Source organism: Podarcis bocagei (assembly GCF_964188305.1).
Source record: "Podarcis bocagei genome assembly, chromosome: 17".
Classification (NCBI taxonomy): Eukaryota; Metazoa; Chordata; class Lepidosauria; order Squamata; family Lacertidae; genus Podarcis; species Podarcis bocagei.
The window spans coordinates 25051115-25076960 of NC_138143.1; the positions used below are offsets into that span (position 1 = coordinate 25051115).

The 25846-nt window shown below is 40.2% G+C and overlaps 1 protein-coding gene across 3 annotated transcripts in view; it reads right to left on the minus strand.

Annotated features, from left to right (window-relative positions):
- NFIB (nuclear factor I B) overlaps window positions 1–23181 on the minus strand; it is a 307373-nt gene extending 284192 nt beyond the window's left edge. For all 3 annotated transcript variants that reach the window (XM_081176522.1, XM_081176529.1, XM_081176528.1), the window contains exon 1: window positions 23071–23181. In XM_081176522.1, the coding sequence (XP_081032648.1) occupies window positions 23071–23166 (96 nt within the window). In that variant the 5' untranslated portion in view covers window positions 23167–23181. The remainder of the gene's footprint in view (window positions 1–23070) is intronic.
- Window positions 23182–25846: the final 2665 nt, after the last annotated feature.

The following is a 25846-nucleotide window of genomic DNA, read 5'->3' on the forward strand; positions in this document are numbered from 1 at the left end:
CTTGCTCATAAAATCAACCGATACCTGAACTAAGGGCATGCGATACAGCAGCAAGAGTGAATAATACCTTTGTTTCTCACTGTTCCTTTTGTGCTATGTGCATGAATAGCATTTTCTCTAGGGAGGTGGTGGTGGTGGTGGTTGCAGGCTCTGAAATTTCTTCCACCCCTCCCTAACTTAACAATGAAAGGTCTCCTTGATTTTTCACACAGGACAAGGAGTTGTAAGTTTGTCAAACAGAAGCAACCTCTCTCTGCTTAACATCCTCGGTGAAGTTCATTAATAACTTATAAAGCACTATTTTATTTTATTTTATTTTATTTTAAGAGAGACGTAGAGAGATTAAAAGAAAAGCTGATCCTCACCCTCAGGCTCACAATCTGACAGACGTGATACAAAAGAGAATGGGGGAGGGAACAGGAATGCAAGTAAATTCAGGTACCAATCTTCCCGGTTATATAATCTCAGCAGTTATCCCCTGAAGTGGACAGGTGTACTTGAGCACACATGCAAACACAACTCAGTAGCCTGTAGCACACTCTGGCCAATGGTGGAAAGCATGTTCTTCCAGTTCTGCAGGCCATGTTCTTCCTGGCACAGAAGCTCCTTCTACAACCAGTATGTGTGGCCAGGCTGATCTTCCCCTCGCCATGATCTTCCATGGAATCAGGAAGCACCATCTTCCCCTGGCCAAGGGCAGAGGCCAGAGTACAGTGGTACCTTGGTTCTCAAACTTAATCCTTTCTGGGTATCTGTTCAACTCCCGAAACGGTTTGAAAACCAAGACGTAGCTTCCAATTGCCTGCAGGAGCTTCCTGCACTCAATCGGAAACCACGGAAGCCGTGTTGGATGTTCAGATTCCGAAAAACGTTCACAAACCGGAACACTCACTTCTGGGTTTGTGGCGTTCGGGAGCCAATTTCTTTGGGAGCCAAGCCATTTGGAAGCCAAGGTACCACTGTATGCAATCCCTGGGTGATCTTCATTTAAACTTACTTTTGCTGAAGTATCCCTGGGGCGGTATGGGCCACAAAAGAGAATGGCTCACCTATGCCTATGCATGAAGTAAGGCACTAGGCCAGGGCGGTCCAACTTTTCATACCAAGAGGGACGCAATAGTACTTTGACACAGAACCCTCAGCCTTGTCAAGTGGAGGGTGGGGAACTGGTTAAGTTAACCATGCTAGAATCAAACTGAAATGGATGCTCCTTGATAAGCTTTTCCCTTATGGAAACAGGGAGCCAATGCTTGCATTAGGACTCAAATATATACTAGAGCAACTGAACAGCACTTTAATGTTAAGAAGCCTTGCAATGCTTGAATGTTTGAGAAGTTTGTTTATAAAGTCAAGATTCACACATAATTTTCTTAGCTAGTTATCCAATATCATTATCTGAGATATGAAGCCCTATCTGAAACACCAAGGAATTCTGTGTTTGTCTACAAGCTATAACTTGAGGTAATTCACAGGTCACTGTGTTTCTCTATGAAACCATGAATTACATTCCCGTTGGTTAAGAATCTTGCTATTGTAAACAGAGGTCAAAAGTCAAGATCTCTTTGCATGGCTAGGTGCCACTGACTCTTTCAACTCTCACTCACCTGTTGATCATGCATTAACAAACCTGAGGTCTGAACACACTCTTTATCTATGAAATTTGGATACTGCAGAAATCTGAAGAGGACCTTTGTGCCTCCTGTACACTTAGGCTACTGTCTAATACACTCTTACCCATAGAAGTCAATGGGGCTTAGTTCTGAGTAGAAACACATGCAATTGCATTTCTCCACCCCACCCCAAGCATTGCAATCCTGTTTATGTTTATTAAGAAACAAGTCTCACTATGGTCAATGTGTTTAGGACTGAAGCTTCACACACTCTAAGAGTGCAGAGTTTGGGTATTAGAAATACCTTAGGTATTAGAAATTTCAGGCTGAAAGAAGCCTGTATTCAATATGAAAACTGAGATTGCTTACACCAATAAGCGGAAGTATATGCCAATACAAGTCTGAAGGTCTCAGAATGATACAAAATTAAGCTGGAGATTGTACTTTGCTATATTATACAGCTGGCAACACGACTGACCCTGGTTTTTGACACTTGAGAAGTATACTTTTAGGACTCACCTTATTTTATGACTGTAAGTTTCTAAAAACTGTTTTTACTGTTGTGTTTTAATTGCTTTAACTTGCCCTGGAACTTGGTGTGAAGGAAGGGGAATTAATAATAATAATAATTTGTTATGCTTCAGTGAATAAAAAGAGAAGACAAGTGAACTTACAATAATAGCTTTTATCAGATGAATTTCAGGAAAGACAGGGCAAAAACCAGGGGTCTTAATGCTAGCAAGAAAGACGACAAACAAAAAAACTGGGTCATCATCGTGAAGCCACAGGTTAAACTGGAAAGTAAGATTTAGAATGTAAGAATTATCATTGCGGATCAGACCAGTGATAGGATCAGGATAATGTCTTGAATAGAACTTTATCCTGTCTCTGACACTTCCTGGTACTTTGTGGTCATAATTCCTCTACATAATCACACACCTAAGCTGTAGAACATTATAACAAAGGGAATAGTGAGCCCTGAAAGCTGAAGGACTCACGGATTTGGGGAAATAATTAACGCCAGGTGAAGCTTTTACAGCATACCCTCCAACATTTTGCCAATGAAAATTAGGACATCCTATACCACACTAATAATAATAATAATAATTTTATTATTTATACCCTGTCCATCTGACTGGGTTGCCCCAGGCACTCTGGGCAGCTTCCAACATATATAAAAAGACAATAAAACATTTTAAAAGTCCTTATTATTATACAGGGCTGCCTTCAGATGTCTTCTAAAGGTAGTATAGTTAGTTATCTCCTTGGCTTGGGGGTCACATAACTCCATACCCTCTGACATTCTCCGACGAAAATAGGGACATCCTAAGGATCAAATCAGAAACTGGGACAGCTTCTGTAAATCCGGGACTGTCCCTGGAAAATAGGGACACTTGACCCATTGTTAAGCATGTGTCAATACTGTTACATCTCACCCCAATCTCCATGAGTGGTGCAAGATTCCAGGGGTTCCAGGTGTTTCCACTGGGCTCCCATTGGGAAGGTTGAGGCACAGCAGATGCCTGGGAGGCCTCGCGAGATCTCCAACATGACTTCTGATTTCTTCTGGAAGTCACTTCCAAGGCTTCACAGAGCTTTGGATGTTGTCTGGAAGATTGTGTCGGGGCTCCGACATGACTCCCCGTAGAAACTGTGTTGTGGGTGCTAAGCACAAAAATAATTTTTGTGGGTGCCCTGGCACCCAGGACTCCCTAGAGCTGGTGCCTATGATACTCTCACTGAAATCAGATAAATGTAAAAGTGCCTAACTTAGGTAGAGTCTCACCCCTGAACCCTATTATCATGCCCCTCAAAATCTGACAGCATCATAACACATGCTGATTTTCTATGTGGAGCTTGTGGCAGATACATGCTGGGAAACAGTGATTGGCTGTGGCTTCCCAATCAATCTGTCATGGATGCTTGAGTTGAGATTCTTGCATTGCGGGGGGTTGGGATAGAAGACCCCCGGGTTCCCTTCCAACCCTACAATTCTTTGTTTTTTTAAAAAAAAAAATAAAACACATTTATTCAAAAGTTACAATACAGCTTTGTCCACTGCCGTAATATCACCAAATGATCACTCCAACCCTACAATTCTATGTACTTACCGTGAAAAATCCCTGTGTAAGATCATCGCAATCACTAATCAAGAATGTGAAATAATTATGAATGGTGACGGGCCATGCCTTGGTGCCAGGAATAGCCAGACACAATCCTAAAGCTCACTTCACATGTAGCACAAAGTTCGCATGAAAGTTAGCCATACATTAGCAGGTTTTCAAAGGCAGAGCTGATCTTTTGGGGTCTTCCTAAAAAACGCTCAAGAAATTTTGGGGTGTCCTGGTTTTTACTTTTTGAAATATGGCAACCAATAAAAGGTAAAGGTAAAGGGACCCCTGACCATTAGGTCCAGTCGTGACCGACTCTGGGGTTGCGGCGCTCATCTTGCTTTATTGGCCGAGGGAGCCGGCGTACAGCTTCCGGGTCATGTGGCCAGCATGACTAAGCCGCTTCTGGCGAACCAGAGCAGCACACGGAAACACTGTTTATCTTCCCGCTAAAGCGGTACCTATCTATCTACTTGCACTTTTACGCGCTTTCGAACTGCTAGGTTGGCAGGAGCAGGGACCGAGCAACGGGAGCTCACCCCATTGCAGGGATTCAGTGCCACCTGAGTCCCGTTTATGGCAACCCATAGGAACAAGCAAAGTGCAGAGACACTGAAAGCTCTTTGCTCCTTCCCTGGTGCCACAGCTGCTGCACTGCTGTGAGACAACTCATGGCTTGGCTTAGCATTGCCTCGAAACCTGGGTTTGTTATTTACGTCCCCTAGACATACCATAAGCTGTAAGCCACAGAAGAATCCTTGACTACAGCACAGCCTGAATTTAGACTGCATGCCAGCAGCAAGACCAAAGGACAGGCAAAGCACCATTATCTTCTCTCTGAGGATCCACTCATTTCCTATTTTGTACTAAGCCATGATTTGACTTAATGTTATGTGTGAATTGGGTCTAAGAGTAGGCAGTGACACCCCCCCCCCAGCATTGATAGGTTAGTTAATCACAGCAAAACCAAGAAATAGTCTTGGCATAATGCCAAACTAACAGCATAACGAATTTAGGTAGCTATGCAACAATATAGGCTTTCGCCTAAAACAGGGAATAAGTGAGGACAAAATAAAATTTGCTGACATTTTATTGTAAAATAATGACTTCGAGAAAATTATACATACTGTTAGTCATTCCCTTAGAAATAATCAAAGGATTGAGAGCTTCTAATCCTTTTCAAAGGTGCAGAGAAGTAAACAGGCCTTATAACCTCCTTTTTGAATCAGGGATAAGACTGAGAAAGTAGTCAATATCTTGGAGAATCAAGAAAGAACTCCCCAAGTTAAGCCCATAAACAAATTTTATATGTATTCTTAATCCAGGCCTATTCAAATGAAAGACGTCTTACTCAACTTTTTGCTCAAAATCTATAAAAAGTATTGGATGATATATCAAAAATTATCTAATTAAGCTTCTTTTCAGCAGGATCTACCGTATATCTAAAGTGCCCTAACAGAATCCATATGTGCCCATATGTACTACCGTAATTCCCATGGTTGAACTAGTCATTATGGAGTTTGTTTCCCTGGCTGAACAAGCCTCAGATTTTAGAAATAGTTCAGGACTATCTTTAATACAGTTACAGGACAGTGTACCATAACATTACAGTACATTTCAGAATATAATAGTATATTTCAGAATATACTAGGTCAACGGCAAGTAAGTTAAAAAGAAAAGAAACAAATGTTTCATGTACTTTGAACAATTACTGCTTGTCCACTCTGGAGTAAATAACACTCTAGCCAAACTCCGTCTTAAGTATCCAATAAACAAGATAGGTTGTCTAAAGGCTACAAAGGCAATCTCCAGCAAATATTTCTGGGATGGGGTGGAGGGTGTGCTAGGGTAAAAAATGTACTTCTTGCCCAATAGGTCCTCTTATTACCAAGTCCTCTTATTAGAACACACAATGCCTTTCACAAAGTGTCATTTTAAAATTAGAATTTGCGGTTTCCACAGTCGTACCATGACTACCAACTCTACAGCTTACTTGAACACAGAAGATTAACCTGCTGTCAAAATCTGTCTTCATTTGGTACAGCTATAGGGGCCCACACATTTTAAAGATGAAATGAATTCTTAGTATTTTAGAAGTATGAAGAGGCATTTCAGAGTACTGAGAAAATGTTCCAGAGTAAAACAAGCTGTTCCATTACATTAATACTACTGACCTGCACATGAGTTGGAATTGGAGAGGAAGTACCATTGTCTCTGCAAGTTATCACTCCGCTCGCCTGATGCTAGTTCATGTTTCATATTAATTAGAGAAGTAACTTCTCTGGGCCTATTTTAAAAAGTGCTTTCTCTGCAGAAAGATCAGTATTTGAGGAATAAAAGTTTCTGCATAGCATGGTGTAACATGCCATTGGGATTTTGAATTACTGGCAGCTGAGAATTTCTAAAATAGCTGTCATATTGAATATTAAGATGTTTATCTCTGTGAAGGGCCCAGAAATTTCTTTCCTTTCATGTACATTTCTAGAAATCCAATATATGTGTCGCGCTTATATTCGCCAACATTGCTAAAGTATTACTGTACTTGTTTAACAGAGATGACAATTCATGTCCCTACACCAGGGGTACACACACTCTGCAAGCCCGTTTTGACAGGCGGGTGAGCCAACCTGGCTACCTGTTCATCAACTGTCACCATATGGCATCAAGTGCCTCAAACATCAAAGGACAAACCAGGAATATGCTCTAGGTGTGCTCCATCTTTTTCTCATCTACTCTGACTTGAATTTGAGCTAGGACTACGAAGATTCATGCTACAAAGAATTATAGAATTGTATAGCTGGAAGGGACCCTGGGGGGGGGGGTCATTGAGTCTAACTCTCTCCAGGAGGAGAGCCAGTATGGTGTAGTGGTTAAGAGCGGTAGACTCATCTGGTGAACTGGGTTCGCATCTCTGTTTCTCCACATGCAGCTGCTGGGTGACCTTGGGCTAGTCACACTTCCCTGAAGTCTCTCAGCTCCACTCACCTCACAGAGTGTTTGTTGTGGGGGAGGAAGGGAAAGGAGATTGTGAGCCGCTTTGAGGCTCCTTAGGGTAGTGATAAAGCAGGATATCAAATCCAAACTCCTCCTCCTCCTCTTCTTCTTCTCTGAATTGCAGGAAATCAAATATAGCATCCATGACAGATGGCTGTTCAACTTCTGATTTAAAACCTCCCTCCCGAGGGAGACCGTTCCACTGCCAAAAAGCTCTTACTGTCAGAAAGTTCTTTCTGATGTTTAGTCGGAATCTTCTTCCTTGTAACTTGAAGCCATTGGTTCTAAAACCAGAGGAGAAGAGCAGAGCCGGTCTTACAGCTGAGGTCTGGTTCTGTGACTTGCCACAAAGGGCTCATCCATGCTTCCGCTTGACCCATGTTTTCTAGGCATGGGCTTGAGTGGTTTTTCCCCTTGCCCAGTTTCTTTCCAAGGAAAATCCCACTCTTTAGTGATGGATCAGAAGAAATGACAATCCAGGCGAAGCAGAGTCGGCTTTAGGTTTGATGAGGCCCTAAGCTACTGAAGGTAATGGGGCCCTTTATATGTCCAGCTGTCCTATGTCAACAACAAATTGTCACTGTTTTTTTGGTGTTGAATATGTGCTATATGGTAACTTATGGACCTAATAGGTATCTAAAGCCATTTGCACATTTTGCCATGCAACCAGTCCATGAAGAATGTAGGTACCCCATATATAGAAATGAGGAAACCAGTGGTATTTTAGGGAGCAGGCTAGCAGGCAGGGCCCATTACTTACATCATAGGAGTCTACACAACAACACTGTTGCTGTATTTAGGTTTTATTTTATTTGTTTTTTTATCTTATATTTTGGAAATATGTTGTTGTTGTTGTTTGTTTAGTCGTTTAGTCGTGTCTGACTCTTCATGACCCCATGGACCAGAGCACGCCAGGCACTCCTGTCTTCCACTGCCTCCCGCAGTTTGGTCAGACTCAAGTTTGTAGCTTCGAGAACACTGTCCAACCATCTCGTCCTCTGTCGTCCCCTTCTCCTTGTGCCCTCAATCTTCCCCAACATCAGGGTCTTTTCCAGGGAATCTTCTCTTCTCATGAGATGGCCAAAGTATTGGAGCCTCATCTTCACGATCTGTCCTTCCACGATGTATAGATCTGTCCTCCCATGGATGTATATTTCCATTTGGAAATATACACCCATTATTTTCTTTAATTTTTTTTTTGGGGGGGCGTGAGAGGGGGGCCCTAAGCTACACCTTGTTTAGCTTATGCATAAATCTGGCAGGGGGGGAGCCAGAATTGCTGTTTGCTCTAATTGAGCGCTAAGGAGTGGTTTTCCACAGGGGGGAAGCAGTGGAACAAGAGAAAACATGGATAAGTCTTCAATCGGCATGACTCAGGCTATTCCAGGAAACTCTCCACCTGTATCATTTGTTGTGTAAGTGTCATGAGAATTTGCTCCTCACTCCTCCTTTTCCAGTCCTTTCAGATTCAGGGCAAAGTCGTATGCTTAATAAAATAAGTGCAGGCCATATCCCTATTTCATTCAGCTCTTTGGAGCACTTTCAGAAAGCTGGCACACAACTATCTTTTTGAGACACTGTCCCCTGCAATGAACTGTGGGTGTTCAGCCTTCTTTCTTACCTCTGCTTAAACTTTAGCTAGATAGCTTTCCTTATCTCTCCTTTCCCATGTCCTCTTGCCTCTGAACCAAGTTTAAGGACTGGTTCTTACTCTTTAGCAGAAAGACACCCCACCAGTGCTTTTCTAAAGAAGAAAATGTTTTCTGTTTTAAACTACATTTCATATGTTTGCAAAAGACCTGGAAAGGTTCAATGAGTGATCCCCTCCTCAGTTAAAACTGTAACCCTACCACCAACTGACAGTGGAAGCTGTTTCTTGGTTCTGCCAGATCTCTCAGGGACTTTTGATACCATCAACCATGGTATCCTTCTGGACCATCTAGAGGAGTTGGGGGCATTGTTACCCAGTGGTTCTGCTCCTTCCTCCTGGGCAGTGTCCAGAAACTGGTGACAGTGTTCAGACCCATGGCTGCTCACTTGTGGGGTGCCTCAGGGCTTTGTCCTCTCCCCCATCATTTCAAACATCTATATGAAGCCACTGGGAGAGACCATCAGGGGGGTTGGGCTGGGTGTTCATCAGTATACAGATGATACACAGCTCTACCTCTCGTTTAAATCAGAACCAGCGAATGCAATGAAGGTCCTGTGTGTCTGGAAGTGGTTGGAGGATGAATGGCAGTTAATGGATTGAGGTCAAATCCCGACAAGACAGAAGCACTGTTTCTGGGGAAGGTGGGCAGGTGTGGGTGACTCCCTGGTCCTGAATGATGTAACTGTACCACAAAGGAACAGGTGTACAGCCTTGGGGCCATTTTGGACTCACTGCTGTCCATTGAGGCGCAACTTAATTCTGTGTCCGGGCAGCTGTTTACCAGCTTCACCTGATACATTGGCTGAGACCCTCCCTGCCTGCACACTGTCTCTCCAGCAGGTTATCTCCTGCTTGGACTAATGCAATGCACTCTAGGTGGGGCTACCTTTAAAGGTTACTCGGAAACTACAACTAATCCAGAATGCAGCAGGAAAACTGTGAGCGGCCACTGGAACCATATAACACCAGTCCTGAAAGACCTACATTAGCTCCCAGTATGTTTCCGAGCACAATTCAAAGTGCTGACCTTTAAAGCCCTAAATGGCATTGGCCCTGTATACCTGAAGGAGCCTCTCCATCCCTATTGTCTAGCCTGGACACTGAGGTCCAGCTCTGAGTCCCTCACTGCAAGAAGTAAAGTTACAGGGAACCAGGCAGAGAGCCTTCTGGGCTGTTCAGCAAGGCACCTGTGAAAACTACAAAGGCTTTGCATTAGAAGTCCATGCCTCTCTGACTCTGGAAGTGCTTGATGAATTTTTTGTGCTAGTCTGTTCCTCTGACCTACTTAATCCACTCCTTCCCCTGGCTTGGTATGTGTTTTGAGACCACTCTGCCAGCCAATGCATACAAGAACTCCAGTTCATGCAGTTTGCTCTGGATTTTGTTCCTGCAATAAGGTCTGGTGCACTGTAATAAGAAGCAGAAAGTATTTCTCACCAGAAACAATTACACACTCTTCAGCAGATGGTGCTAGATGGGATATTGCCAAGGAAAATTTGGCCTCTTCCTCTAGGAACATCTTCTTTCAACTGGGTGTCTTGACTGGGTCACAATTGCTAGCACACTGTTACCAGCTTCTGATAACTCTGCTATAGGAGTTCTATGTCTCTTATTAAAATATATGTATATTTTCCCAAGGTTTATGGTTCTCCTTATACTGAAAAATCTGGTGTGCCATCTTATTGCCTCCACTGCCAAGAACAGAGGGTCATCGGTGTCAAGCTATGTATCGTTCCTTGTTTCACTTTAGTTGTTCCAGGCAACAGTTAACCATGAGAAGACTGAATCAGACATTTGGGACTACAGTTAAGGACTATTTTGCTAATGCCTGCACAGGCTGTACTGATTTGCTGCTAAATGTGTGAACTGCCAGAATGGGGAAATATTACATCTGAGATTATATGAAACTTCAGCCAGTGGTATATTTGATCTGATAGCTATTTCAACTCACGCAAGTCATTACTTTACCCCTCAAGTGTTTGCTATGTTGGCGCAAACATTAGGGGACCAACAAATGAGTTTGCGTTAGTTAACATGAAGTGTAATTTTGCCTTTTATGCTGTTTTTTATATTGGTAATTTTACAAACTTAATGATTTATAATGTTTTCATTCAGTTTTGATGAGGGATGAGTTATACCTAGTAAGCACCGTTGAGGTGGGGGGGGGGGAGATTGATTCAAGTTAACTTTGTGGCTATTTCCTTAAGCATAGGAAATTGTATGTTGAGAAAAATGTACACTTAAGAAAACCTTTACATTGTCTAAACTCCTTAGTGTATTAGTCACCCTATCTTTTACACATTTTAAGCTCTTTGTCATTATAGGAGAAATCATCTGCTACACACTTGCCTTAAGCAAAAGCAGTTCATAATCTTTGCCCTTAATCTCTCTTTCAGTTTCCTTCCAATTAGAAACAATCTTTCCCCAATACTTTAATTAATACTTAAACATTAAAATATTAGGCATTATGGAATAAATCATCTGTTGGATGCTTGCATCCAGAAAAACTGGGCTCATAAGCTCTTGTCCTTAATCTTTCTTTCAATTTTCTTCCATTAAAAAAAGAAAAATCTTGTCTCAATACTCTAATTAATGCAAATGATATTCGTGATTAGTTAGTATTATGCTAATCTGGGTCCAGAATTTACCTAAATCTGCATGGTGTTGTCTGAGTACCAGATTGCTTTGGGTTTCTTAGTAAAATTACATTAGCCTGCCAGCTGTACAAAACAACATGATAGAGTAGAAATCCAAGCAAATAATCAAGATTACATTAGTTTTGTTTCTTAATGAACAACTGTTTGCATTAGGGATTACATACAAATTATGGTTTTCCTCTCTGTGCCGAGGCAGCCAGGCATCTGTTAATAGGCTTCTTTTTTCCCCTGACTTCTCTAAATAGATTGAAGAGTGCTAAGGCAGCGAGAGAAGAGTCTAATATTTCATGTAATTGAATTTGTTCCATTACAAAGCAATCATCACTCTGAGGGCCACTGCTAAATCTTGAATTTCTCCCTTCAACTGCTCTGTGGAACACAGAGAATATAGTAGTGAATATTTTAAGGAAGGAACCAATCACTCTTCTCCTCTTATTACACAGGAACAGATTACATACCTACCTGTTGGCCGTTACACCTGTGCACTTGCGAATTCCTGCCATTTGTCAGAGAAGGAATGTCACTAATAAACATTATACATGGGGATGTCTAACTTACACCTAAAAGCCCTTTTAGCAAGGAGCTTGCAGGACGCAGCACTGGATAAAATGCAAACTCTTCCTCCGTCCTACAGAAATTATGTGCAGTTTACATATGCAGAACCCTTGATCATCTCAGTAAGTATTAAATAAATAGTAAACACTTTTTAGAATTTAACACAAATACTTCTAAACACATGTGTGGCCTTTTCCCCCTCTTTTTTTTTTTTGCACTATCCATTTACTGTTCAACAGCCTGATTCAATCCTGCCCTGGTTTCATATTGAACACCAGTAACATGCCTGTTGTTATTTTCTGCTTGATTTAATTATTTTTCCTGTGTACAGGTCTACTCATTCTTCCATGCGCTAATCTCATCTGCAGAACTCACACTGTGACAGCTCATTACTGCTAGTAAAATGTAGGACGCTGATAGGGAAAGAAAGCCCGCCGTCCTTCCCAGTATTTTTGTCATTGTACATCCAGACACTCTGTTTGTGAGATATAAGTAAAAAAGTTAAATGCAAATCAATCCGCAGACTACAGAACAGTTAAAGGCTGATAAATCTCACAGCACATGTTGAACAAGGGCAGCAAAACAAAGAAGCGAAACTTTAGAACACTTTTTAAAAATGTGGCAGCTCCTATTCAGAAATGTATCAAATCTTTTCTTTTTTTAAAAGTGCCAAATATCTGAAGTGCTGCAGAGGAACAGAAGTCCCACCTGTGGAGGAATTTAATAAACCACGAGGCAGATTTTAGCACAGGGAAGCAAACAGGAGATCAAGCTAAATAGTTTGTGACTTTTCAAAAGGCAACTTAAGCGATAGCAACCTCAGGAATACAACAAATCAGTCTGATTTAATTTGAGGACTTAGTAGGCTATCAGGAATCATAATTTATATATTCTGCTTCTTGTAATTTTAACTTTTCATGACCAGGGAAGAAAGACACTCACTGCTTTTCACAATTCAAGCCGTCTTCTAATTTTCACATGTTGGTTCTCTTTTAGTAACATTCTAATAGCATGTTATGCCTTTCCCTGCCCAGATACTGTTAGTTACCCTTCCAGTTTTGTGCCATAGCATCAAATGAGGACCAGAACATGCTGCCATGCTGATATGCTTTAAAGTTAATTAAAATATCCATATGGAATTCAGCAACATCAGGCATCAAACTCAACCACCCCAAATGCAACATTCTGAAAGCTTCATTACTCTGAAAAGTATGCTAAAATAAAAATAAAAAACGACAAATTCTTCCCTTCATTTATGGAATTTTGATATCTGCCTAGTATTCCTCTGTGAAATTGCTCATTAAAAAGCAATTGCATAAAACACTTTTAACTAGATCTAAGTGTGTTGTATGAAGTGCCTAACGTGACCAGATCTTTCAGAAGCTGCAAAGCGCTTCTGAAAAGACGTTTCAACTGTGCTCAGTTGAATGTTATCTGTTAACTCTGCTCTATCCCGTTTCCCCTTTGCTATCGTTATTGTTTTTATTTAAACCACTCTATGAATCAAGAACTTGTATGTTGACCACTAATAATGAACCATATGTTGTAGATTATTACTGCAAATTTATTGTGCTATTTTTGTGATGTACAAATAACATGAGAAGACCTGGTCTATTTATTTGTATAATTTTATTATCATTATGACCCCTGGTTAAAAAACCCAATCTGCAAAGCATAAAACAACAGATGAAAAGAATGAAAAATCAAAGAGAGTATCTGTTCTATTAAGGCAAGCACATTAAAAAGAATTCCTGTTCTACTCACTGTATGTAGCATTTAAGACTGTACAAACTAAAAGTCTTGCTAGCCTAGCTTACTTATGAAAGCACAGTAATAATAATATATTACTGTACTGTACTGCTTTGTTTATATTCCAGCCAGCAAAAGGCCCATCTCACATCTGTATTTTGGACTCCAAAGATCAATGGAATAAATGAATTCCAATTTGGCTTCTAGTCACTAAAAACTAACACATGCCATCATTATTCACATATGCATCCTTTAACATGTATAATTCAGTTCATTGGATAAAGTTAATATGTAAACCTGTGGCTTTTAAAAACATGCTTTATATACCCAAAGATCATTACACTGTGCTCTTTTTATTTAAGCCATCATTGCAACAATAAATAATTCCACCATCGCTGTTAGCAACATGTCCCAAAAGAGCTAGATGTAATTTTTTCTAATGGCTACTTTCTGAACTACTTATTATACTGTGTAAGCTAGATGGTAAAGCCTTAGCCCAATAGTTTCTTCTTCCATGGTATAGTTAGGGGACTTGAAATGTGAGAGTCTTCATTCCGCTGTGCTACATTCCCTCAGATTTCCGGCAAATGAAACACCATGAAGGGGAGCAACGGCCATGTTCACACGAGAAAAAATGTTGGCAGCCTGATCCGAGGACCAAAGAGGACTCTCCCTGAAAGTTTCAGGAGGACACTTTGTGTGACAAGGGTGGGGGCAGAGGCCCAAGAACTTTCATTACTGGCCCTGGAAATCAATGCTAGCTGAGAAGAAGAAAAAGTATGGAGAAATCAACATACAAGGCCCAGAGCATTTAACCCACCCCTAACTGAAATGGATATAGAACATTAAAACAAAAGATTGAAGCAGATGTTTCAATGGATCAGTGTATCTCAATACACTAATTCAACAGGCTGGGGCTATGGGCTATGCACACAGAAATATGATTTCAGATCCTGGGATACATGCAGTAAGAATCATGAAAACAGATGGCAGTTCCACAGTTCTACAATCCCACTCACAGCGGCATTTCTCCATGCACTTTTGTGAATCGGTGCTACTTTTGCCAAGCCCAAACAGCTTTCTCACACGCCACTTAAATAGCAAGTCCCTCATGCTGCATTGCAAGCTCCTATTGACAACCCCTCAACCCCTTCAAAAGACGTTTGCCATGCAGCACAGAGACATAGCTGTCAACTTTTCCCTTTTCTTGTGAGGAATCCTATTCAGAATAAGGGAATTTCCCTTAAAAAAAGGGAAACATTGACAGCTCTGCACAGAGAGTAGATGCTACATAAACGGAAGTTCAGAGTTTCCTTGGGCATGCAAAAGTAGCTACGCCATTCTTTCGATCCTGGCCCATATCTTGGAATTTTGCTTGCTTTGATGTTGAGAAAATGCAAAAACAAGCCCAGACTAGTTATTAAACCCTTGCACAGAGATCTTGTGTCATCTTCCAAACTGTACCTATCTGGGGAAGGTCTTCATAGGCGTTGACTATGTTTATGTATATGCATCAGCAGAGATTAGTTGCTGTCAAATTAAATCTAGCACCCCAACTGTTTAGAACTTTTAAAACACAAAACAAGCAAAGTGACTCCCTATTGTTGGCTGAATACCAAAGAGGGTTGAGCGGCATGGAGAGGGGTCAAGGCAGACTAGATTTAGAAACAAAGGCACCATTGATCAGAGAATTTCATATATTGGTAACTTCAGGCATACCTGGCCAGGTCATGAAGTTGTACTAAGAGAGAGAGTGTGTGTGTGTGTGTGTGTGTGTGTGTGTGTGAGAGAGAGAGAGAGAGAGAGAGAGAGAGAGAGAGAGAGAGAGAGAGAACGAGAGAGAACGAGAGAACAATACAATCTGGTTGTTTACCTAGCAAGAGTCCACCAAAATGAATGAGAAAAACATAGCTTTTGCCCTGTTATTGCAAGGCTGGGGAATGTGTGGCTGTCTCTGTTCTGTTGGACTATAAATCTCAACATCTCTGAGTGTTGGCGGTGCTGGAAGGGGCTGATGGAGGTTGGAGTCCACCAATATCGGGGTGGTGGTTAGCTTTCAAATTGCTACATTATTGCATTTCAGCCAAATGTACTGAAAAAATTAAGGCAGTTTTGCAATGTCAGGTTCAATTGTTCTTCATACATATGGTAAAGGTAAAGGGACCCCTGACAGTTAAGTCCAGTCACGAACGACTCTGGGGTTGTGGCACTCATCTTGCTTTACAGGCCGAGGGAGCCGGCATTTGTCTGCTTCCACAGACAGTTTTTCTGTGAAGCCAGAGCAGCGCACAGAAATGCCATTTACCTTCCCGCTGGAGCAGTACAGATTTGTCTACTTGCACTGCGTGCTTTTGAACTGCTAGGTTGGCAGGAGCTGGGACCAAACAACGGGAGCTCAAAGCATCACGGGGCCTCGAACCTCCGACCTTCTGATCAGCAAGTCCAAGCAGCACAGTGGTTTAAACCACAGTGCCACCCGTGTCTCTTAATATGTATGGAAACATAAAATTGGTGTTTGTTATTGATCATACTACATCATTCCATCCTCAAACCCTGTAGACTGGTGGTGTGATTGCTGAGGCTTCTGGCCATGTCAAGAAATAATGCGGTTTCCACAAACATGGGGAATAAGCCCCAATTTTTCCCCAGCTGCATCCCCACCCCCCAATCAGATGTGGCTCTAGGGGGATATCTCCCCAAACCTTCAAGAGTGATTTTTCAGGCATCATTGAGCTATCAAAAGAAAGGGGAGCAAAAATGTGTGCAGGTAGCCCTTTGGATTGTGGTCATTCTGGAGAAGGGAAAACTTTAAGAAACAGAGCCTATTAAAATTAATTCAATCAAGACTTTTGCCTAGTTTCTGAAAGAAAAAGAAAAAAGGACAAGGAAGGCAATTTCTCTGCACTGCACCTCGGCCCTTTGATAACAATAGGATGTTAAAAACACACAAGAGTACGCTGGACTGTTGCCAGACTATGCAATACAACTGAAGTGAATGGCAAGATGCCATTGTCTAGCAGTTCTTTAAAGGTTTTCCAGCTTTCACTTGCAACTGAAAGAATATTGCTCTAGAGAACCATGAGGGACATTTGACATGCAACTATATAGTGGTAGGAGCTTCTCATTAAAAGAAAATGTCACCAAGGTAAACTTACCTCCAAACATTTTTTGGCACAGACAGCTTGTAACTCCTAACTTACTAGCTTAACATGGCAGTGTATCCTTTCTCTGTCACTTTTTTCATAGCATGACCTGTGGTATGCAAGCTGTACAGGGTACATGGTGCATCTGCAGCCAAACCTTATGCGCTACTGAAGGAGAAGTAGCATGGTTCAGGATCAGGCCCATCAGCCCAAATCTGTTCCGGTAAATCCTTCCACCCCTATGTTGGGATATGTTCAGCATATCCATCAACACCACTGAATCAGCACACTGGGAAATTGTCATTATTATTATTATTTCTTGCATTTGTTAGTTGTTTTTCTTACCAAGTAACTCAATGTGACTTACAACCCCTTCCATGGCAAAGCGACACAACTTCTTCTGAGGATAGGGCCACCATCACAGTTGCCCCACACTCAAAGGGGCTCCAGAACAGAGCCCAAGGAGACTTCATCTCAGAGTATTACGGAAGAACGGTGTCAATCAACATTTGATGATATCCTTCTACCGTTCAACAATAGAAAGTGTCCTTTCATACTGCATCACTGTGTGGTACGCTGGTTTGACATCAACTGATAGGAAGTGCCTACAGAGGGTGGTGAATACAGCACAAGGTATTATGAGCTGTCCCGTGAATCTGCTGGATGAAATAGCGGAAGAACCTTGCCTCAGGAGAGTGAGGAAAATTCTCAGAGATGATTCACACCTTGGCTGGCACTTTCTTGATCTCCTGCCCTCCAGCAGAAGATATAGAAGCATGATTAGTCGCACCAACAGGGTAAAGAACAGCTTCTATCCGTGGGCTGTTAGGCTGCCGAATGAAAAGATAACAACAGGGCAACTGACTTTTGGGTTTGGTGTGTGTGTATCAGTAAACGAGGGGAATTAAGACTAAGAGAGCTGAGTGGGGGGGTGCTTGTGTAATCTCACTGTATACAAGTTGTACAAGTGACAATAAAGTATTTCAGCATTGCTCCAGAGCTGTTGCCATATATAAAGGTGTAACAGGATCTAACAGTTTAAAGATAAGGAGGGCAAGGTGTGCAGCTGTGAACTTGGAGTAGGATCCTGTTTTAGCTGCTACGGTACAAGCTTTGGTTGCAATTAAAGCAGGAGATAGGATTGGGTTGCCCAGGGAAACATTCTAAAGGAGCTGTTAGGATATTTCCAAGTGCAGAGCTCAGTTGTATATTAAGTTATGATTTGATTGTTTGTTTGTATAAGGCGTACTACTGATTGAAGGACTGCTTCAGTGCTGTGAACAAATGCAATGCTGTGTTATTAACTGTGAACTCTATGTGAAGTTTTTATCTGAGAAATCAACCCGAAAGGTGTGAAATCAAGACCATAGTGATTGAATTACTGAAACAGTGTGAATAGAAGAAGAAGAAGAGGAGTTTGGATTTGATATCGTGCCTTTCACTCCCTTTAAGGAGTCTCAAAGCGGCTAACAATCTCCTTTCCCTTCCTCCCCCACAACAAACACTCTGTGAAGTAAGTGAGGCTGAGAGACTTCAAAGAAGTGTGACTGGCCCAAGGTCACCCAGCGGCTGCACCCAGGAGCGGAGACGCGAACCCGGTTCCCCAGATTACGAGTCCGCCGTTCTTAACCACTACACCACACTGGCTCTCTTCCTTCATTTGTCCTTCATTTGTATATATAATGCTAGTTAAACAATAATATGGCAATACTGACATTATTTAAATAATCTGCACCAATTTTCTTCTGGGTTTTCAAGACTTTTAAGTAAGTATCTCACATTCAGAAGGTGTTACGAGATAGGCATTATCAGTTTTCGCCATAGCACTTGCCATTCGTTTTCCATTTTTCATCAGCAAATTGAAAGCATATGAATTGTGTTTAACATTACACATTTCCAAACTTTCACTTAGCATGTATTATGCAAAATTAAGAGCTATATGCAGACTTTTAAAAGACAGTATAAACGTGTAACAGACAGTATCATCCAATAGATACTATATGCTAACTGAAGAGATTAGCAAACTGGAAAAAAGTCCGATTTTTACATTTGTAGCAAGAAGTATCATCAATGTTGGTAGACTAAGGGCAGACTGAAACAAACCCAAATATGAAGATAACCTTTTCCTCCTTCCGAGCACTATCAAACATGATCCAGCACAAAAATGCTTAACTGTGGCAGGATTGTTCCCATACATTTTAAAATCATAACTAACATGGAAGCCGCCATGTCCATGTTTTTATGTTGGAATTCGACAAAGTTTCTACATTCCATTTCCTTAATGAAGCAAGGAATACGACGGAGACATAGGACTGCAGTTCCTAAATTACCTTAAAAACAAGAGGTATCTGCATCAGAAAGGATGAAAGTTGATTTATGATATTCCAGCTGTCTACAAGAACCAAGTCTAAAGAACATCTGTGAATGCCACAGGTACATACAGACATATACTTTCCTATGTAAGGAGACCCCCTTTGCTTGGTGTTGTATTACGGCCTAACACAGGTTTACTTGGAGGTAAGTCACACTGAGTTCAAAGTACTTCCTCTCTCGTTGGTGTGTACAGGATTGCTGCCCTAATCTGATTACAAAGCAACCAAGTACACTTGTTAATGAAGAAGAATCATAAACCTTAATAAACAAAAGCATTCGCTGCATCTGAAATGCCAAACCCAATTCATTTACTTAACGGTGGTTTATAACAGGAACAAGTGTTCTGATCAAGACAGATACACAAAAGTAGAAATAGTTCTATTATACAGAACCAAATGCCTCTTTTGAAAATTATATGATATGTTTGTGATGCTAACGAGCAGCTCACAAATACTGCTGTAGTTTACCCCTTCTAACCTCTACATTTACAGAAGATCCTCCTTGATGGTATCTTCAACATTATATATCCATTTGCTTTTAAATCAATTATGTCGCAAGTCTATTGAAAACAAAAGTTTCGTTAGCACAGTAAATGCTGGACTTGTGGTGCTCTGAAAATAAAGCAAGCAAACGGTTGAAATCTGTGGAGATATATTGTAAGACAAGAGTGGCCTGCTGGAACTCCTGCTATTAGTATTTCCATGAAAGCAAAAATCAAAGTTAATCTGGGCAAAATATTTAGGCACTCTCTTTATTTCATTAAGTTGAACGTAGCATATGACAAGTTGCATTAACACAAACAACCCACAACACAGCGTGTGATTACATTATATTTTTGATAACTAAAGCCTGAAAGACCAATATGGGCACAATTTCTTTCAAAACACTTGCTTACTAAATGAAAAAAAGAAAAGAAAATTAGGCGGTACAGCATCTCAGAGATTACTGTCCATACTTTACTACAGCTTCAGAACCTTAGCTTTGATTATAACCTAGTTTTTAATATTATTAAGACATACTTTTTACACAAGCTAAATTGCAAATATTGAGCTTGAAACCCAAAATGTGCCTAAGCTTCCCTACTTATATAAGCTAGATTACCATAAATATGGGGGGGGGGGGAAATCTGTTCGTAATAAACACCATTCAAATATTTTCTTCAATTTAAGACCAAACTGAATAAAAGCATGAATGCAGATCATAAATATAATATTTTTGCAACAGGATTAGAAATCTATCTGATCATTAAGTAGTGGCCCAGGGTTTAATAAATTATTGCCCTCAATATCTACTTAAAAGTACAGGCACTTTTAAAGATTATTTAAAGTCCTTTTTCTTTGTGTTCACTTTTTTAGACTCTTCCACAAGTCTTACAATTTGCATTATTCAAAAACGAACAATATTTTAATAGGAGAAAACATACATATGAAAACATACATATTTTTCTAAACTCTCCATCTCAGAAATGCTTACAAGGAGGAAAAAACAATTGTAAACATTGCAATAATGTTGTAAACATTGTAGTGATCCTGTAAATTTTATCTTTAAAGTGACAATTCTTATCTACCTTATCTACTCGGAAATAAACCCCAGCTAAACATGTATAGGAAGGGAGCCTAAAATTAACAGAGAGAAGCTAAAAAGAATGGAAAATTTAAGCATATGAAATATCAAGAGATATGCAAACAAGTATGTGGCTGTGATACGCTTTATCATCAGAGTCCATATTCACTGATGGACCCTTCAAAAATGTAAGTAACTTCTTAAAAGACATTTAAAGCATGGTGCCATGGAATTCAATGGGATGACATCAGTGTAAACAAATAGAAAATCTCCCTCTGGAAGTCTGTTTTAAACACATTCACTTGGAAGCGAATGCTTCAAATGGAACAAATAAATTTGCCTACAATCACAGCTTTAACCCGAACCCTAATAATATAAGTCAAAAATGTTTCAATGAGACTTCCTTCCAAGCAGCCAACATAGAATTATTCATTTCCCACAAGATAATAATCTAAGCCACACAGGAAAACACTACATTTCAAGCGTTCTCTGAAAATACAGTGCAGTTTATTTATATCCCTGATAAGTCATTGCATGAACATTACATACCTAAACTTTTCAACGTGAGCAATTGCTACTTACGGAAGATGGTGCATTTACAAAAGTTTCATCACTGATTCAGTAGTTAACACATAAACCTCATACATGAAGAGAAGGAACTCATTTAAAGTTTATTACTTAAATGTACATATCTGATAAGAAGAGAAGCCTTGAGCTACAATACCACTTTTATTTTACAATATCCTTGCAGAACAAACTAAGGGAAGCACAGTTATATTAATTATCTGTATTTTAAAGATTATACCAATAAAATACTCATGAGTGAAAGTATTGATTTTCTTTTAACAATGCCAGCTTACTGGAAAGCTGTCCTTAAAGAAACCTTTCTTAAAACATAGGCATATTACTTTTTCAATAAAATCTGTGAACATGCAGTAATTTAATTAAACCTGTCACAACATACATTTTATAATACCATCCTCTGCACAGTGTTGCGCTACTTTAATGGCTCATTTAAATAACGAGCGAACACACGCACCGTGCACCAAATTCTGATTAAAGCATACAACAGCAATCTGTTACCACCAAGTACTAATGCCAAATTAAAAAACATAGACTCACAAAACCACTTTTTAATCACTGACTCCCTTTCTTTTGTGCAACTAAATTGACGTGATCACTCAGCGTACAAGGGCTCAACAAGTCGAAATAGTTCCCTTCCCTCTGTGAAAAATTCGCAGCAAAAAAACAAAACGAAAAACAAAACAACAACACGCAGCAAACATCCTTTAGATGAAAATGCTCCCTGAGTATGTAACCTCCTCAGAGGTTGCATATAGCAAGAATCACCTTTTGGGGGAAGGAAAAATAAATAAAACAAGCATAAAGTCCTTGGAAAGTGGTTTGGTGCAGGAAAGCACTAGGAATCAGGGAGCTGCCTTCTGTCCAGACTCTGGGACGTGCTGTCCATTGGCGCTCCTCATACCCACCGGCCATGAATAAAGTGTCTATTGTCTCTGCACTGTACTAATTGTGAAAAAACAGCCCATGCAGTAAGCATAATAATTATCCAGACAAACAAGCAAAGGCAATCAAGGAGGGAATGAAAGGAGTAAAAAAATACACGGACAGACAAAGCAACTCAGGAATGAAATTAATATTCATAATGAAAGGTTTTGCCAGCAGAAGGTCTTCATTCATGGCATTGCTATTTCATACAAGGGGCTATTGTCTAGACAACAAAATGAGCATATGAATAAAATTTCATGAAAACACTGGTGAAGAGAAAAGCTTTTCTTTCCCAAAGTGCTCCGTTGCTGGTCCCCAGTATTTTGTTCAGAGAAACTTTCAAACGGTTCCTCTCAGTAACATTTTAAAAGTTGCCTCTCCCCTGGTTCTCCCTTCTCTTTTTGTTTTGTTTCCTTCCTTCGGTTGCAGCTGTACAAATATGATTTTTTTTTAAAGCCATGCTCGCCCAAACAAAGAAGAATTGGACTTAATATGCATAGCTTCATTAACTAAATTTAATTATGCCAAGCGGCATATTAATCAGTAGTTGCTCTAGTTACTGTATTCAATGAAAGGGAGGAGGAAATTAAGGGAAGTGGGGGGGGGGGACAATTGCATACTGATTAGGAAGCAGCTCGCAACGTGATACAATGCACTTTCCAAAGAATTATTCAGAAAGAAACAGAATAAATAGGCAGATTGCTCTGTTTTAGGACCAACTCAAGAACAATTAGTCAATAACATGATGACATTGTTGCTTTCTTTCCCCACCATCACTGCTTCTAGGTCTACATTCTCACACCCAGCCAGCCTGGGCACAAAGTAAAATTGACATTTTGCGGGGATTGTTGTTGTTGTTGTTGTTTAGTTTCTTTAAAGAAAAGGAACAGGGGTTTAACCCTTCCTCCTGCTCCCACTGTATTTCTAAAAAGGCTGCCTGTGACCCCAACCACAATAGAAGAGAAACCTTATCTAACATGCTATGATGCTTCAGGGCTCCGCAGAGGCAGTGCAACTTGCAGTTGGAAGTTTCTGCGCCTGGATGTGAACTTTACAAACACGTGCATTGCAACAATGAAGGAGGAGTTCAAAAAGAGAAGGGAGGAAAAAAAAATCTTTCGGGAAGGAAAAAAAATTGTTATCACGCCAACTTACCATCCACCAAGTCCTAGCTGACATGTCATAACATAGCTGCCATTTTATGGAGCTGTCCGACGCCTTCCCTGCCATTACGCTGTCAGCAACCTTCATCTGATGCAACTCAATGGAAGATAAGATACCTAATCAAGAAAACATCAGCAGTGGCTTGCAGGGCTACATGTAGGCCAATCCTTATCACACTGCATCATGGGAAAAGCTCCTTTATTCGCAAGAACTCCAACCTCACAGATATAAAGACAAGGATCAGGTTTTGTTGCTTGTGTGTTAGGGTGTGTGTGTGTGTGTGTCTGAAGGGATCGGTGAAACGAGCGAACATTCCTCGTGTATCATGTGTACAAGACTTAAGTATTTTTCAAGTGGGCGGCTAAATGCTTTGCTGGGCAATGTAGGCTAAAGTTTATTTGCATTCTTTTTCTGTTGTATATTGTTTGACATGCTCCATGGTTTGCTTTGAGACCCAAAGAAATTGAGGGGGGGGGGGAGCTATAACTGCTGAGAATTAATATCTCCCCGACAAAGGCATAATGGTTTCATTCACACAATCAGAGCACAGTTCAAATGTGTATGCATATCCCCCCCCCTCTCTCTCTCTCTCTCTCTCTCACACACACACACACACACACAGGGTGGGGGGACATAGGTAGTAGCTGCAGATGAAGTTGCCAAAGGCTACAAACCCTATTAACATGCTAGACATATGGAAACAGTTTTAACTCTTTGCGATCCATGTTTAAACAAGAGACCAGCAGGCTGGGATGAAATAAATCTGCATAAAGATAGGAGGTGCAGTCAACACTTCAAGTTAGGGAAGGGGCAGGGCACTGGCAGGCTGTGAAGAGTTCCTGCACATTCCCTCCTCGAGAGCTCCTGAACTGCTCATAATGAAGCTGCATTGTCTTCATTCCAAACTGGTCCTGTCCGATGAAAGATATGTCCAGGAAAAGGTTTGTTTGCTTTGTTTGGCCCTTTATACATTTATATCATCTCCCAGCCCCGGGCAATTTCCAGGGCTTAATCTGAGCTCAGAAGCGCTTCACTGTTTTCAATAGCAGCAAATGAAGTCAAGCACAGTGCTTCTGAACATGTGTTGATTACCACTGATTAACCCATAATCCCATGATATTAGAAGGCACAAAATGTCATTTCCAAGACAGACACGAGCCTCAGCACTTTTTCTATAAAAAACCCCCACTTTTCATCATCTGCACTTCACTCTTTGCAGTCACTGAAAAAGTTATCTTTATTTCTGTTAAAGAGCATGTGCCACTTTTCTTTCAGTTGTAAACTACAAAGATTTTAAAAACAACTTAAACTGTTAACTTTCAACAAAGGCAATCAGCTGATCCACATTTTGTGTGACAGGGCTTCACTTCCTTGCCTATTCCCATAACTAACTGAAACAGGACGGAGTTAGAAAAATATGCAAATATATACAAATTTACTGGCACAGAATTTTGGTATATATTTTTGCAGCCTTGATTTATTATTACAGCCTTGATTTATATCTTCATTCCATTAAAGAACTTGTTAGTTGCATTACAGGAAAGATCACATTGTGCTGGAAACATCCAGGAAAAGAAAGGTTCAATGAAATGGGAGAGAGACTTGAAAAGTGAATTCTTGGAAGAAAAGACGAAAGGTAGAATAAATATTTCTGTTGTGCTGTACTTCAGACTTACTGTTCACAAGAAAAAGATGAAGAATTTTATGGTACAGATCATGTTTGTTTCAGCATGGGCCATATAAAATCCAAAGATCCCAAATCTCCTAATGCCATGTTGAAAGCTATGTAAACAAACAAACAAACAAACAAACAAACAAACAAACAAACCCTCTTTCCTTGATTAAGTGTTGAAAATTCACATGTGCAATATTTTATATTATAAAATCACAAGAATATAGAAGATCACTTTATGTATGAAGTATATCAGTATAAACTATTGTTGCAATTTGCACACACTTTTGACACTACTGATGCCTGCATGGATACCTTTTTCAAGCTGCTGTTAATCTGGTTGTTACAATCCATGTAAGGATTTTAGCATGTCAGGTTGACAAACATTTTTTTCCTATCATTTTCTGGCCTTCAAGGAGAATGTTTTTTCAATTTCCCTCTTTAAAATAAATATCTTATTTGTAGTGCCATCCTTCTGACATTTTGAGCTACTATTCTATTTAAAGGCCCCAACTGGTGTTTTTTAAATAATAAACAACAACAATAAAGTAACAGTTATACTTGATCATGGGTTTTCTCATCTTTAAAATATGTCATTTCTTAAATTCTTGGAAATCCACTGTTACACTGCATTAGAACTTAAATGGTGTAAACATTTTAGCATTATTCAGGGTAGGGAGAAAAGCTTTGTTAAAATAAGTACACATTTCAGGGAAAGTCCCAATAGAAATTCCTAATATGTGAAATTAGCAATAAAGATGATAAATGCCACAAGATATTGCAAGATACAGAAGTCTAACAGAATTTGTGCTAAATCTGTTGAAAACATCGTTTCTAAACAGATTCCACTCATTTTGCCTATTTTAGAACACACTGACAAAATCCAATATGTTGACCTGAATTTTATCTGAAGCAACCTGACAGTTTACCTGAAATCACAAGCGAAAGCAGTGAATAAAGAATGAAATTCCCCTTGACAGCTATCTGCCAGGAAACAGCTGACTATCAATTGGTAAAGACCACAATGCATTTAGTGTCTCCCAATCAAGAACTCACCATGCAAGTAATGTGGTGGTAAAAGTAATCTGGTGGTAA